The 16,871-nt window shown below is 44.4% G+C and overlaps 1 protein-coding gene across 1 annotated transcript in view; it reads left to right on the forward strand.

The window, feature by feature from the left end:
* The window catches only part of LOC110532091 (A disintegrin and metalloproteinase with thrombospondin motifs 20), a 143,228-nt gene that overhangs the window by 86,857 nt on the left and 39,500 nt on the right, over positions 1-16,871 (forward strand). The window contains exons 12-21 of the mRNA XM_036970373.2: positions 61-206; positions 2,169-2,350; positions 3,557-3,693; positions 4,072-4,189; positions 7,965-8,060; positions 9,544-9,710; positions 9,862-9,991; positions 14,487-14,613; positions 14,697-14,907; positions 15,171-15,335. Of these exons, the coding sequence (XP_036826268.2) occupies positions 61-206; positions 2,169-2,350; positions 3,557-3,693; positions 4,072-4,189; positions 7,965-8,060; positions 9,544-9,710; positions 9,862-9,991; positions 14,487-14,613; positions 14,697-14,907; positions 15,171-15,335 (1,479 nt within the window). The remainder of the gene's footprint in view (positions 1-60; positions 207-2,168; positions 2,351-3,556; positions 3,694-4,071; positions 4,190-7,964; positions 8,061-9,543; positions 9,711-9,861; positions 9,992-14,486; positions 14,614-14,696; positions 14,908-15,170; positions 15,336-16,871) is intronic.

The following is a 16,871-nucleotide window of genomic DNA, read 5'->3' on the forward strand; positions in this document are numbered from 1 at the left end:
CATCGTGAATACGTTAGAATACATTGGAAATATTACCACTTAAACTGTCTCTCTGTGCAGTACTGCAGACATGGGAAGTGTGTGAACAAGGAGCTGGACCTGCGGCCGGTCCATGGGGAGTGGGGCCCTTGGGGGCACTACAGTGTCTGTTCCAGGACCTGTGGAGGAGGCACCAGGAGTACCTCCAGAGACTGCAACAACCCTGAGTAAGACTCTGATTCTGACTAGTGCAAAACACCAGGAGACTTCAACAAACCTAACTAATCAGCCAAAACACGCCAAATTAAGTCAAAACACACCAGGCGTAGCCAGTCAAAGCAATAACACACACCTTGAGTAAGAGCTCTGATTAGTCAAAACAAACCAGGAGTAACAGTCAAAACAATGCTACACCTGAGTAACAGTCAAAACAATACAACACCTGAGTAACAGTCAAAACAATACAACACCTGAGTAACAGTCAAAACAATACAACACCTGAGTAACAGTCAAAACAATACAACACCTGACTAACAGTCAAAACAATACAACACCTGAGTAACAGTCAAAACAATACAACACCTGACTAACAGTCAAAACAATACAACACCTGACTAACAGTCAAAACAATACAACACCTGAGTAACAGTCAAAACAATACAACACCTGAGTAACAGTCAAAACAATACAACACCTGACTAACAGTCAAAACAATACAACACCTGACTAACAGTCAAAACAATACAACACCTGGGTAACAGTCAAAACAATACAACACCTGGGTAACAGTCAAAACAATACAACACCTGACTAACAGTCAAAACAATACAACACCTGACTAACAGTCAAAACAATACAACACCTGAGTAACAGTCAAAACAATACAACACCTGAGTAACAGTCAAAACAATACAACACCTGACTAACAGTCAAAACAATACAACACCTGACTAACAGTCAAAACAATACAACACCTGGGTAACAGTCAAAACAATACAACACCTGGGTAACAGTCAAAACAATACAACACCTGGGTAACAGTCAAAACAATACAACACCTGACTAACAGTCAAAACAATACAACACCTGACTAACAGTCAAAACAATACAACACCTGACTAACAGTCAAAACAATACAACACCTGAGTAACAGTCAAAACAATACAACACCTGGGTAACAGTCAAAACAATACAACACCTGAGTAACAGTCAAAACAATACAACACCTGACTAACAGTCAAAACAATACAACACCTGAGTAACAGTCAAAACAATACAACACCTGACTAACAGTCAAAACAATACAACACCTGAGTAACAGTCAAAACAATACAACACCTGACTAACAGTCAAAACAATACAACACCTGACTAACAGTCAAAACAATACAACACCTGACTAACAGTCAAAACAATACAACACCTGGGTAACAGTCAAAACAATACAACACCTGACTAACAGTCAAAACAATACAACACCTGAGTAACAGTCAAAACAATACAACACCTGGGTAACAGTCAAAACAATACAACACCTGAGTAACAGTCAAAACAATACAACACCTGACTAACAGTCAAAACAATACAACACCTGACTAACAGTCAAAACAATACAACACCTGACTAACAGTCAAAACAATACAACACCTGACTAACAGTCAAAACAATACAACACCTGACTAACAGTCAAAACAATACAACACCTGAGTAACAGTCAAAACAATACAACACCTGACTAACAGTCAAAACAATACAACACCTGACTAACAGTCAAAACAATACAACACCTGACTAACAGTCGAAACAATACAACACCTGAGTAACAGTCAAAACAATACAACACCTGACTAACAGTCAAAACAATACAACACCTGACTAACAGTCAAAACAATACAACACCTGACTAACAGTCAAAACAATACAACACCTGAGTAACAGTCAAAACAATACAACACCTGACTAACAGTCAAAACAATACAACACCTGACTAACAGTCAAAACAATACAACACCTGAGTAACAGTCAAAACAATACAACACCTGAGTAACAGTCAACAATGCCTGAGTAAGAAATAATTACAAACAAAGCCTGAGGACATACTTGGCAAAACACATTTCAATCAAAGAGTCAAAGCCTCTGTGAATGTCAGTCATGTTTTAATCAAGTTATTTTGCCGTAATGTTTCTTCAGGCCCCGGAATGGAGGAAAGTTCTGCGTGGGTCGAAGGATGAAGTTCCGGTCCTGCAACACTGAGCCATGCCCCAGAGGACGGAGAGACTTCCGCGAGGAGCAGTGCTCTCAGTTCGACGGCAAGCACTTCAACATCAACGGTCTACCTCCCACCGTCCGCTGGGTGCCCAAGTACAGCGGTAGTGAGTACCCTCTATTGGAAAGTGTCTTTGTGTCCTTTAAAAGCACTACCATGTATAAAACTCCATGTATTATTAGTGGGAGTACTCACTGTACTAGCAGTTAAACCATGATAACACCAAGCCTCTATGATAACAGTTGATAACATTACATTATAGCATTCTACTACCCTATACCCTACACTACACCTATGCTCCCTCACAGAGCTCAAAGAACCGGACTTCAACTGTCAGAAGGTCCACCACGCCTAATTGAGGGCTAGGTGGGGTTAAGGTGTCAATATTTTTTTAAATTACATAAAACATGGCTCTGGTTCTTCTGTCTCCTTACCCCACTCCCCATTGTGTCCTGGTAGGTAGACTAACTGTACTGTTGGCTTTTGGCTCAGTACAGCCAAATTCTGTCAGTGTGTTTTCCCTCAATGCTCTGCATAGTCATGATAGGAACAGACATGAAAAATGTACAGAGTAATCAACACTTGAGAAGCAAACAGTACTAAAAGATATGCTCCTGGATAGCTTCCCTCTTCTATACCTCACGCATTGTAATAATTATAGTGATGGCTTGCACAGCTGAACGAGTTGCCATTTGGCAAAGGAGACAGGGCTTTAGTGCAGGGTTTAAGATTTGGAAGAAGTAACCGCGAGCTATCACAATACAATGTTATGCAAGCACACTGACCAAGCACAGAGTCCAAAATGGTGTCAAACAGAATGGGGAGTTTTCTAAACAACTGATACAAATGCAGTTATTTCAGCAAAGCTAACTGCTGACCATTGCAAAAATGTTAACTATTATACTAATGTACTATTGTAGAGAATTACATATTTTTGAGTTTGTAGACCTATTTTGTGAGGGCTTTGCTAACTGTAGATTGTTGTTGTTGTTGTTGCCATTATTATTTTTGTTGTTATTTGACATTCATGATATCATGTCATGTAAAATTATTCATCCATAGTTTTGTCAGTATATATATGTCACAGGAGGTTGGTGGCACATTAATTGGGGAGGACGGGCTCGTGGTAATGGCTGGAGTGGAATAGGTGGAATGGTATCAAATACATCAAACACATGGTTTCCATGTGTTTAATACCATTCCATTGGCTCCGTTCCAGCCATTATTATGAGGTATCCTTCCCCCAGCAGCTTCCACTGATGTATATCTCACCATACAGTCATCTTCCAATGGGTGTGTTTTTCCTCTGTAGTTCTAATGAAGGATCGGTGCAAGCTCTTCTGTCGGGTTGCCGGGACGATGGCCTACTATCAGCTGAAGGATCGCGTCATCGACGGCACGCCGTGTGGCCCAGACACCTACGATATCTGTGTTCAAGGCCTCTGTCGGGTAACTGTGTTCCCTAACATCATACTGTGTATCAAACACATCTAACTTGCAAACTGATATATGTTCTCTCAGATGTCTGTCTATATCAGCATATCACTAACAATGTTGTGACATACTGTATCAGAGTATGTACACACACACACACACATGCACACACACTTGCACACCCACACACACACACACACACACACACACACACACACACAGAAACAGAAAGCTTTAGTTTTGCGGTGTTGGATTGAGTATATAAACGTCTATTTTTAGTGCAGGATTGTGACCACTGATGGTTGACATAGCCCTTGGTGTGACCCCCTGTCTGATTGCTCTGTCTCTGTGTGACCCCTTGTCTGATTGGTGTGTCTCTGTCTGTTTCAACAGCAAGCAGGCTGTGATCATGTGTTGAACTCCAAGGCGAAAAATGACAAATGTGGAGTGTGTGGAGGGGACAACTCCTCCTGCAAAACCCTTGCTGGGACCTTCAACGATGCTGAGTATGGTAAGCCTGGCTGCCTTTCTCTTGTTTCCCTGTATTCCAAAGTACGTTAGCAGGTATTGCACACTGTTTACAACAACAACTGTCTATGAACAGTTGAAATGCAATATACAAATGACATAAAGATGTTTGCTATGCTAAACTTGCTAATCTAATTGACACTTGGACAATGCACAAATGACAACAGAATTATGACACAACTTTTGGATGCTAGTGAAGGGAGTGACCATTTTCCTTTCGCTTTGGGACAATGCTTTGCATAATGGATATTCTGAATAAGTCTCCAAAACCTGCTGAAAACGTCAGTAAACTCTAGAAGTTCTCAAACTTAACTCCGACCCAGCGTGACCCCCTTGAACTCATGATTAGTATGATGTCTCTTCCCGGGCCAAGCACTGATTACTTCAAATCCCCTTCAAGTCTGAGCTGCAAAATAACATTATTTTGCTATTTGCTTCTCTTCATCTCATCCTCTATCTGTCCATTCCTCTGCTTGTGACTCTGCTGAGGAGTCCCAGGCCAAGCATGTGCAGCCAAACCAAGTTTAGACCAGGATGACATGAATGAGAACTCAGCCCAGCCAGGATATCCCTGGTCCAGCATGGTCCACTCCTCTCCCTCCTCTCCCTCTCTTCATCTTCTCCCTCTCTCTCTCTTCTCTCTCCTTCTCCCTCACTTGTCCCTCTCTCTTTCTCCCTCCCTCCCTCATCTCTCCCTCTCTCTTTCTCCCTTTCCCTCGACTCCTTCCTCTCCCTCTCCATCCTCCTCTCCCTGTCCATCTCCCTCTTTAGCCAGTTAACAGTGTAAACAGCTAAATGAGGAGAGGAGAGCCACCAACCCAGGGGGTTGAGGACCTCACCCAGAGCTGAGGAGACTCTGGACCCTGATAAAAGCACACTTCCTTTTTATAACAATAATGATTTGTTTTATTCATTTAGCTCCTTTACCCAGATCCCAAGCTGTAACGCTTGGACACATTGAAAGTTGAAGTAACCTATGGCTTACCCTTTGCAACTAACTAAATTAGCGTATGTACAGTAAAAAACATTTAGAACAGTGGTCTCCTAGTCTTCTTCTCCCTCGGTAGAGTGCTGTGTGTCTGTCTGCCCGTCATGAGGTATACCTCAGCTTTCCCAGGGTGCACCAGGGGTGTCTCTCCTGGAGAACTGTGTTTGCATTCCACGGTCGCCCTGTGGTTGCGTTTAGATTATGTGTGTGGTGAACGGTTGCATTGGGGGCTTCGAGGGTCTGTGGATGAGCTGTGGCTTTCTCTAAGGGGGACCTGGTCTGCGGTCTTTACAGTTCACCCACTCCTTGTACTTATGTGCTTATTCTGTCTTGACTGGTTAGAGAGGGAATTTAACATGCTACTTAAAACCTAACAGCACAGAAGAGACATTTATGCTGCTGTTTTTTAGCACTGGGGTTTTCTTATGGACATTCTTCAGCAATTGTTGTTTATCTTTTAAAATTTAGAGCAAAAAGTATATTTTTGTTGTTGTTGATGCTGTAAGACTGGAAGCTGCAGCCTTTTCTTGTGGTACCAGAGTGACTGTAGCATATAAGGGTTATGGGCTTATTCCTTTGACTTCAAAGAAAATGCACTTCAATCAACAATAGTGACCACCGAACGTAGATTGAGTGATAAAGTGTGTGGCTGGCCGGTCGGTGTGACAAGACATAACCTTTACTAGTGCTGCCCCCGAGTGGCCCAAGCACTTCTCTCTCCCTTCACCCTCTTCTCTTTCCCCCTCTCACCCTTCTTTTCATCCCCTATTTTCTCCTCCTCTCTCCCATCTCTTTAATCCAGTTCTCTCCAGCCACTTTCTCCCCTCACTCCAATATCTCTGTTCTAACCCTAACCCTCTCCCCCCACTCCAATTACTCTGTTCTAACCCTCTCCCCCCTCTCCAATATCTCTGTTCTAACCCTAACCCTCTCCCCTCACTCCAATATCTCTGTTCTAACCCTAACCCTCTCCCCTCATTCCAATATCTCTGTTCTAACCCTAACCCTCTCCCCTCACTCCAATATCTCTGTTCTAACCCTCTTCCCCCCACTCCAATATCTCTGTTCTAACCCTAACCCTCTCCCCCCACTCCAATATCTCTGTTCTAACCCTAACCCTCTCCCCCCACTCCAATATCTCTGTTCTAACCCTAACCCTTTCCCCTTACTCCAATATCTCTGTTCTAACCCTCTCCCCCACTCCAATATCTCTGATCTAACCCTCTCCCCTCACTCTAATATCTCTGTTCTAACCCTCTCCCCTCACTCAATATCTCTGTTCTAACCCTAACCCTCTCCCCCACTCCAATATCTCTGTTCTAACCCTAACCCTCTCCCCCCACTCCAATATCTCTGTTCTAACCCTCTCCCCTCACTCCAATATCTCTGTTCTAACCCTAACCCTCTCCTCTCACTCCAATATCTCTCTTCTAACCCTAACCCTCTCCCCTCACTCCAATATCTCTGTTCTAACCCTAACCCTCTCCTCTCACTCCAATATCTCTCTTCTAACCCTAACCCTCTCCCCTCACTCCAATATCTCTCTTCTAACCCTAACCCTCTCCCCTCTCCCCTCACTCCAATATCTATTTTTTATATTTTTATAATGTAACCTTTATTTAACAATGACGGCCTACCCTGGCCAAACCCGGATGACGCTGGGCCAATTGTGTGCCGCCCTATGGGACTCCCAATCACAGCCGGATGTGATACAGCCTGGAATCAAACCAGGGACTGTAGTGACGCCTCTAACACTGAGGGGCGGTGCCTTAGACCGCTGCGCCACTCGGGAATCCATCTCTGTTCTAACCCTCTCATTTATCCTCAATCCCATATCTCTTTTCTAACCCTCTCCTCACCCCTCACTCCAATATCTCTGTTCTAACCATCGCTTCTCCCCTCACTCCAATATCTCTGTTTTAACCTTATCCTCTCCCCTCACTCCAATATCTCTGTTCTAACCCTCTCCTCTCCCCTCACTCCAATATCTCTGTTTTAACCCTCTCCTCACTACTCACTCCAATATCTCTGTTTTTACCCTCTCCTCACCCCCCACACTAATATATCTGTTTTAACCCTCTCCTCACTACTCACACCAATATCTCTGTTTTTACCCTCTCCTCACCCCCCACACTAATATATCTGTTTTAACCCTCTCCTCTCCCCTCACTCCAAAGCTCTGTTTTAACCCTCTCCCCTCACTCCAATATCTATGTTTTAACCATCTCTTCTCCCCTCACTCCAATATCTCTGTTTTAACCCTCTCCTCTCCCCTCACTCCAATATCTCTGTTTTAACCTTCTCCTCTCTCCTCATTCTAATATCTCTGTTCTAACCATCTCTTCTCCCCTCACTCCAATATCTCTGTTTTAACCCATTCCTCTCATTCTAATATCTCTGTTTTAACCCTCTCCTCTCCCCTCACTCTAATATCTCTGTTTTAACCCTCTCTTCTCCCCTCATTCTAATATCTCTGTTTTAACCCTCTCCTCTCCCCTCACTCTAATATCTCTGTTTTACCCTCTCCTATCACCTCTTTCCACCTCTCACCTCTTCTCTTTCATCTCCTGTTTTGTTTCTACTCTCTTCCTCCGTCTTCTCTCTCACCATTTCCCTCGCTCCCGCTCAGTCTTTCCTCTCCTCTTTCCTCTACCCATGTCGGCCTGTCATGGAACACAGACCCAGGGAAATTACAAGGCAAGCGCCGGGCCGGGGAGTAATTATATACAATTTTATGGGTGGGTCTCTCTCTCTCTCTCTCTCCATCCAGGTTACAACACAGTGGTGAGCATCCCTGCAGGAGCCACCAACATTGATATTAAACAGGTCAGCTACTCTGGGAAGTCGGAGGATGACAACTACCTCGGTGAGTTTGTGTGTGTGTGTGTGTGTGTGTGTGTGTGTGAGCATGAGTGATGCTATCACTGCTTAGCCATGGTGCTTCACAGCAGGCCAATTCACTCACAGCCAGTTTATGGCAAATTCTTTCTAGCTATAGAGGCTTTAAATATGTTTATTGGTGCTTTAAATGGTGGACATCATACCATAGGTCAATGTGTTTTCCCCCGCTCCTCTATCAAAGGGCAGCCATTGGTCAGGACATGGTTACCCACCCAGTGACCCCAGCTGTAGGGACAGGCTGTTTAGGATGTGGGGTTAAAGGGGGTGAGGAAGTATGGACTAATACCAAACCACTAGTCATTTATACCAGTCAGAATGTACAGTTGAAGTCGGAAGTTTACATACACTTAGGTTGGAGTCATTAAAACTCGTTTTTCAACCACTTCACAAATTTCTTGTTAACAAACTATAGTTTTGGCAAGTCGGTTAGGACATCTACTTTGTGCATGACACAAGTCATTTTTAGCTGGGAAAGCAAACAGTGTGTCAGCACAAGAGGAAGCTGAATGTGTGTAGAAAAGGTGTTAATTAGAGCCATGTGTAGCCAGGCCAGATGAAAGTGGATAGGGGCTGGGTGAGATGGGCAATGGCTGTGTTTGTGTGTGTGTGTGTGTGTGTGTGTGTGTGTGTTAGCCAATGCATTTTTCTCACTGCTGGAGGGTGCAGGTGATGACTGCCAGAAGAGGTGTTTTTGTCATTGGCCATCACACACCATACACACAGGCAGTCAGGGGTTAACGAGGACTAGCTGGGGTCCTCAGCTGGTAGTGTGCAGACTTGAATGTAAACAAAGTTGTGCCTAGAGACCTAATCACACACATGGGCTCTCTCTCTCACATTGTAATTACTACATATTTCACAGAACCATACTTCGTGTGTGTGTGTGTGTGTGTGTGTGTGTGTGTGTGTGTGTGTGTGTGTGTGTGTGTGTGTGTGTGTGTGTGTGTGTGTGTGTGTGTGTGTGTGTGTGTGTGTGTGTGTGTGTGTGTGTGTGTGTGTGTGTGTGTGTGTGTGTGTTGAAGGGGTAGTTGGTGTTTGCTTGGTAGTGTATAAACAAGGGTTTGTTCAGCATGTGTGAGCTTGTCGTTTGTGTGTTTTTATGCACTGGTTTGTATTTCAAGACAGTGGAGCTACTTTGTTAGCATTGTAATGCCAATCGTAAAGAGAGTCACGCAGTCTAACTCCAAATGACTGCAATTTGGTGCCACCAATGTTTCAACATACCCCCTTGCAACAATGGCATTGCAGAACATTTTTGGTTTGAAGTCATTGAATGTTTACATACAGCTTGGAATGACAAAGCTACTTTCCCCCTCAAACGATTTTCCAAACCTGAAACCCACAACTCAAAAAGTATTTAGTAAAGAAAGCAGTTTTTATCCAATGTCTTGAGGCAATATTTTCTTTTTATTATTTATTTTTCCACTTTTTCGTTTGTTTCCTTTCAGCTTTATCTGACAGCCATTCTAACTTTCTCCTGAATGGAAACTTTGTGGTGGCCATGTTCAAAAGGGAAATCCCCTTCAAGGGAACCGTCATTGAGTACAGCGGCTCAGACACCATTGAGGAGCGCATCAACTGCACTGAACGCATCGAGGAGGAACTCATCCTACAGGCAAGGCTGATGTCTCTGTCTCTTTCTCTCACTCACTCTTCTGTTTGTTTCTGCCTTTCTCTCTCTCTATCGTACTCTGTCCCCTCTCCACCTTTCCCCCAACTCTCCTTCTATATTGTTACAAGTATTTCCCATATCATTGTTGCCCTAGGTCCTGTGTGTGGGGAACCTGTACAACCCAGATGTGCGCTATTCCTTCAACATCCCCATCGAGGAGCACAGGGAACAGTTTGGGTGGGACCCCTCAGGCTCCTGGCTGGATTGTAGCCGCATGTGTCAGGGTAAGGTCATAGTCGTCCATCCAGTTACCCATGTGTCAAGGTAAAGTCATAGTCGTCCACCCAGTTACCTATGTGTCAGGAGGATAAAGTCATAGTCATCCACCCAGTTACCCATGTGTCAAGGTAAAGTCATAGTCGTCCACCCAGTTACCCATGTTTCAGAGTAAAGTCATAGTCATCCACCCAGTTACCCATGTATCAGAGTAAAGTCATAGTCATCCACCCAGTTACCCATGTGTCAGGAGGGTAAAGTCATAGTCATCCACCCAGTTACCCATGTGTCAAGGTAAAGTCATAGTCATCCACCCAGTTACCCATGTATCAGAGTAAAGTCATAGTCATCCACCCAGCTACCCATGTGTCAGGGTAAAGTCATAGTCGTCCACCCAGTTACCTATGTGTCAGGAGGATAAAGTCATAGTCGTCCACCCAGTTACCCATGTATCAGAGTAAAGTCATAGTCATCCACCCAGTTACCCATGTATCAGAGTAAAGTCATAGTCATCCACCCAGTTACCCATGTATCAGAGTAAAGTCATAGTCATCCACCCAGTTACCCATGTATCAGAGTAAAGTCATAGTCATCCACCCAGTTACCCATGTATCAGAGTAAAGTCATAGTCATCCACCCAGTTACCCATGTGTCAGGGTAAAGTCATAGTCGTCCACCCAGTTACCCATGTGTCAGGGTAAAGTCATAGTCATCCACCCAGTTACCCATGTGTCAGGAGGGTAAAGTCATAGTCATCCACCCAGTTACCCATGTGTCAAGGTAAAGTCATAGTCATCCACCCAGTTACCCATGTATCAGAGTAAAGTCATAGTCATCCACCCAGTTACCCATGTATCAGAGTAAAGTCATAGTCATCCACCCAGTTACCCATGTATCAGAGTAAAGTCATAGTCATCCACCCAGTTACCCATGTGTCAGGGTAAAGTCATAGTCGTCCACCCAGTTACCCATGTGTCAGGGTAAAGTCATAGTCATCCACCCAGTTACCCATGTGTCAGGAGGGTAAAGTCATAGTCATCCACCCAGTTACCCATGTGTCAAGGTAAAGTCATAGTCATCCACCCAGTTACCCATGTATCAGAGTAAAGTCATAGTCATCCACCCAGTTACCCATGTGTCAGGGTAAAGTCATAGTCGTCCACCCAGTTACCTATGTGTCAGGAGGATAAAGTCATAGTCATCCACCCAGTTACCCATGTGTCAAGGTAAAGTCATAGTCGTCCACCCAGTTACCCATGTATCAGAGTAAAGTCATAGTCATCCACCCAGTTACCCATGTATCAGAGTAAAGTCATAGTCATCCACCCAGTTACCCATGTATCAGAGTAAAGTCATAGTCATCCACCCAGTTACCCATGTGTCAGGGTAAAGTCATAGTCGTCCACCCAGTTACCCATGTGTCAGGGTAAAGTCATAGTCGTCCACCCAGTTACCCATGTGTCAGGGTAAAGTCATAGTCATCCACCCAGTTACCCATGTGTCAGGAGGGTAAAGTCATAGTCATCCACCCAGTTACCCATGTGTCAGGAGGGTAAAGTCATAGTCATCCACCCAGTTACCCATGTATCAGAGTAAAGTCATAGTCATCCACCCAGTTACCCATGTATCAGAGTAAAGTCATAGTCATCCACCCAGTTACCCATGTATCAGAGTAAAGTCATAGTCATCCACCCAGTTACCCATGTGTCAGGGTAAAGTCATAGTCGTCCACCCAGTTACCCATGTGTCAGGGTAAAGTCATAGTCATCCACCCAGTTACCCATGTGTCAGGAGGGTAAAGTCATAGTCATCCACCCAGTTACCCATGTGTCAAGGTAAAGTCATAGTCATCCACCCAGTTACCCATGTATCAGAGTAAAGTCATAGTCATCCACCCAGTTACCCATGTATCAGAGTAAAGTCATAGTCATCCACCCAGTTACCCATGTATCAGAGTAAAGTCATAGTCATCCACCCAGTTACCCATGTATCAGAGTAAAGTCATAGTCATCCACCCAGTTACCCATGTGTCAGGGTAAAGTCATAGTCGTCCACCCAGTTACCCATGTGTCAGGGTAAAGTCATAGTCATCCACCCAGTTACCCATGTGTCAGGAGGGTAAAGTCATAGTCATCCACCCAGTTACCCATGTGTCAGGGTAAAGTCATAGTCGTCCACCCAGTTACCCATGTGTCAGGGTAAAGTCATAGTCATCCACCCAGTTACCCATGTGTCAGGAGGGTAAAGTCATAGTCATCCACCCAGTTACCCATGTGTCAAGGTAAAGTCATAGTCATCCACCCAGTTACCCATGTATCAGAGTAAAGTCATAGTCATCCACCCAGTTACCCATGTGTCAGGGTAAAGTCATAGTCGTCCACCCAGTTACCCATGTGTCAGGGTAAAGTGATAGTCATCCACCCAGTTACCCATGTGTCAGGAGGGTAAAGTCATAGTCATCCACCCAGTTACCCATGTGTCAGGGTAAAGTCATAGTCGTCCACCCAGTTACCCATGTGTCAGGAGGGTAAAGTCATAGTCATCCACCCAGTTACCCATGTGTCAGGAGGGTAAAGTCATAGTCATCCACCCAGTTACCCATGTGTCAGTGTAAGGTCATATTCATCCACCCAGTTACCCATGTGTCAGGAGGGTAAAGTCATAGTCATCCACCCAGTTACCCATGTGTCAGGAGGGTAAAGTCATATTCATCCACCCAGTTACCCATGTGTCAGTGTAAGGTCATGGTCATCCACCCAGTTACCCATGTGTCAGTGTAAGGTCATGGTCATCCACCCAGTTACCCATGTGTCAGGGTAAAATCATTAACCGTCTACCCAGTTGCCCATGTCTCAGGGTAAAGTCATAGTCATCCACCCAGTTACCCATGTGTCAGGTCATGGTCATCCACCCAGTTACCCATTTGTCAGGGTAAGGTCACAGTTGTCCACCCTGTTACTCATAGGTTTCAGGCTTCAGCCCCCAATGCTATTTTTACCCCCACACAGCATGAGTACTGAGTACCAACCCACCTCTCCTATAAATCAACCTACCTCCTCTCCTGTCAGCCCCTCTGCTCTGACCTGGTTGATCACATCCCAGTACACCTTCCTCCACTTAGCCCTGAGCCTGCCCTCTAACCTTACTGAGCCAATTAATTAACTAGGCAAGTCATTTAAAGAACAAATTCTTATTTTCAATGACGGCCTAGGTACAGTGGGTTACTCAATGAGAGGGGGCAGCACTGAGCTAGACTGCAACGTTACATCCTGGAGTAGTTCAAACTGCAACAAGTTATGTCTAATGAGACGCCATATTAACTGACTTAATTTGGCTTCAATGCGCTATTGGATCTTCACATAGGAATGAATGGTGCGGCAGGTAGCCTAGTGGTTCGAGCGTTGGACTAGTAACCAAAAGGTTGCAAGATCAAATCCCGAGCTGACCAGGTAAAAATCTGCAGTTGTTCAGGGGTAGAATGATAGATTTTTACCTGGTCAGCTCGGGATTTGATCTTGCAACCTTTTGGTTACTAGTCCAACGCTCGTTACTAGTCCAACGCGTCTCATAAGACATAACTTGTGCAGTTTAAGCTACTCCAGGAAGTAACTTTGCAAGCTAGCTCAGTGCTGCCCCCTCTCATTGAGTAACTCAAGTTGAAGGCCGACCAAGGTATTGCAGGCTGCCATTAGCAACTAAATTATTCTTGTAACTTTTCCTGTGTGCAATTTTTAAATAATCTGTTCAAGGACATACATCTGGTATATTAAAAGCAATTATTTGTACCATGATTGTCTTTGTTGTTTTTTGGGGGGGGGGGGGGTTTACACAAAGACTGACCACAAAGATTGCAATTTTTTCATTCATTATAATGGGGATCCTGTTTTCTGCAAACAATACCTGCAGTACCACGGTCGGCTTTGAACTTCTACGACTTCTATGAGAGGCAGGTTAGCGTTTCTTTTCATGAATCTTGTTCTGGAGGCAGCTCTGTAGTGTGGTCACTAGCTGGCACAGCCACAAAGTAATACAATTTGATTTGAAACATAACCCTAACCTTAAATTAAGACCAAAAAGCTATTTTCTGGTTCATGAAGTTTTACATTATAGCCAATTTTGACTTTGCAGCTGGCGTATCTAAGGGCAAATCGATCAGAGTTGCCACCAGGACAAGACTCAGACTAAAAGTCAACCTGCCAATGAGAGGGGGCAGTTGTTCTCCCCTGTTCTGAGCACACAAAATCTCTCCCGGAAGTTTCTCCTAGGACCAGGGGCTGAGACTTCCTGTATCTCGCAGCACTCAGCATCATTAGCAGGATCCAGTTGAAGCAGTTTCATCCCAGAACACCTAATCCCATTTGGACTGGGACCCAATCCCAGAGAGTTAATTAAACAATTTAAAGGAGGGGGAAATGTGAACTTTGGCAGTCGATCCTAACCAGATCGGATCTAATTCAAACATTCAAAACTTGCATGTGTGCGTGTGTTTGTGTGTCCGTGTAGGTGAACGACGGCGCAGGGCAGTATGTGTGAGGAAGAGTGACCACCTGGGGGTTTCTGACCAGCGCTGTGAGCCTCTACCCCGTCCCAACGCTGCCACTGAGCCATGTAACACTGACTGTGAACTCAGGTAGATACACACACAACTTAACACACACACACTGTCACTATATATATGTTAAACAGACACTAGCCCATATAGCCTGTTTGCAGGTGGAATGTGGCAGGGAGGAGTGAGTGTTCTGCTAAGTGTGGCCCTGGTTACCGGACCATGGACGTGCAGTGTATGAGGTACAGCTTGCTGAAGAGGCAGAGTGAGAGGGTGGAAGGGAGGGCCTGTTCTGACCTACCTAAACCCCAGGCCAGGGAGTCCTGCCACGGGGACTGTCTGCTCAAGAGCTGGCAGTACAGCGCCTGGTCCCAGGTCAGTAGAAAGTATAGTCAAAGACACACATCATTACAATATCTGTTTCATGATGTGATGCTATTGCACATTGTCTTGAAAAGCTGACCATTTTTTATTTAGTCTTCTCATGCATGACAGGTGTTATTATAAGTGGACATGTGATTTAGATTACAAGTAGTAGAGAGTATTTTGTACATGTTTGGTGCAGTGTTTTTGTTAGGCTTTTGTGCAGTACATGTTGAATGGTGAATCTAATGCTGAGTGTTGTGTGCATCATTCAGTGTTCTAAGACGTGTGGTCGTGGGGCCCGTACCAGGGACTCTTACTGTATGAACAATCTGGGGAGGAGACTGGTGGACAGGGAGTGCAGTGACTACCAGAGGATGATCGCGGAGAGCTGCAACGACCAGGCCTGCCCTGACTGGTCAGCCAACGACTGGAGTGAGGTACGGGTCACACTTCACACACACAAACACGCACACACACAGTACACACACACAAATACACACACACACACAGTGCAAACACACACATGCACACACATGACACAAATTCACACTGTTACATTCACATCAATAAACACACATAAATACAGTGCCTTGCGAAAGTATTCGGCCCCCTTGAACTTTGCGACCTTTTGCCACATTTCAGGCTTCAAACATAAAGATATAAAACTGTATTTTTTTGTGAAGAATCAACAACAAGTGGGACACAATCATGAAGTGGAACGACATTTATTGGATATTTCAAACTTTTTTAACAAATCAAAAACTGAAAAATTGGGCGTGCAAAATTATTCAGCCCCCTTAAGTTAATACTTTGTAGCGCCACCTTTTGCTGCGATTACAGCTGTAAGTCGCTTGGGGTATGTCTCTATCAGTTTTGCACATCGAGAGACTGAATTTTTTTCCCATTCCTCCTTGCAAAACAGCTCGAGCTCAGTGAGGTTGGATGGAGAGCATTTGTGAACAGCAGTTTTCAGTTCTTTCCACAGATTCTCGATTGGTTTCAGGTCTGGACTTTGACTTGGCCATTCTAACACCTGGATATGTTTATTTTTGAACCATTCCATTGTAGATTTTGCTTTATGTTTTGGATCATTGTCTTGTTGGAAGACAAATCTCCGTCCCAGTCTCAGTTCTTTTGCAGACTCCATAAATTTTTCTTTCAGAATGGTCCTGTATTTGGCTCCATCCATCTTCCCATCAATTTTAACCATCTTCCCTGTCCCTGCTGAAGAAAAGCAGGCCCAAACCATGATGCTGCCACCACCATGTTTGACAGTGGGGATGGTGTGTTCAGCTGTGTTGCTTTTACGCCAAACATAACGTTTTGCATTGTTGCCAAAAAGTTCAATTTTGGTTTCATCTGACCAGAGCACCTTCTTCCACATGTTTGGTGTGTCTCCCAGGTGGCTTGTGGCAAACTTTAAATGACACTTTTTATGGATATCTTTAAGAAATGGCTTTCTTCTTGCCACTCTTCCATAAAGGCCAGATTTGTGCAATATACGACTGATTGTTGTCCTATGGACAGAGTCTCCCACCTCAGCTGTAGATCTCTGCAGTTCATCCAGAGTGATCATGGGCCTTTTGGCTGCATCTCTAATCAGCCTTCTCCTTGTATGAGCTGAAAGTTTAGAGGGACGTCCAGGTCTTGGTAGATTTGCAGTGGTCTGATACTCCTTCCATTTAAATATTATCGCTTGCACAGTGCTCCTTGGGATGTTTAAAGCTTGGGAAATCTTTTTGTATCCAAATCCGGCTTTAAACTTCTTCACAACAGTATCCCGGACCTTCCTGGTGTGTTCCTTGTTCTTCATGATGCTCTCTGCGCTTTTAACGGACCTCTGAGACTATCACAGTGCAGGTGCATTTATACGGAGACTTGATTACACACAGGTGGATTGTATTTATCATCATTAGTCATTTAGGTCAACATTGGATCATTCAGAGATCCTCACTGAACTTCTGGAGAGAGTT

This window comes from Oncorhynchus mykiss, chromosome 1, assembly GCF_057628025.1.
Source record: "Oncorhynchus mykiss isolate SJ-2025 chromosome 1, ASM5762802v1, whole genome shotgun sequence".
Classification (NCBI taxonomy): Eukaryota; Metazoa; Chordata; class Actinopteri; order Salmoniformes; family Salmonidae; genus Oncorhynchus; species Oncorhynchus mykiss.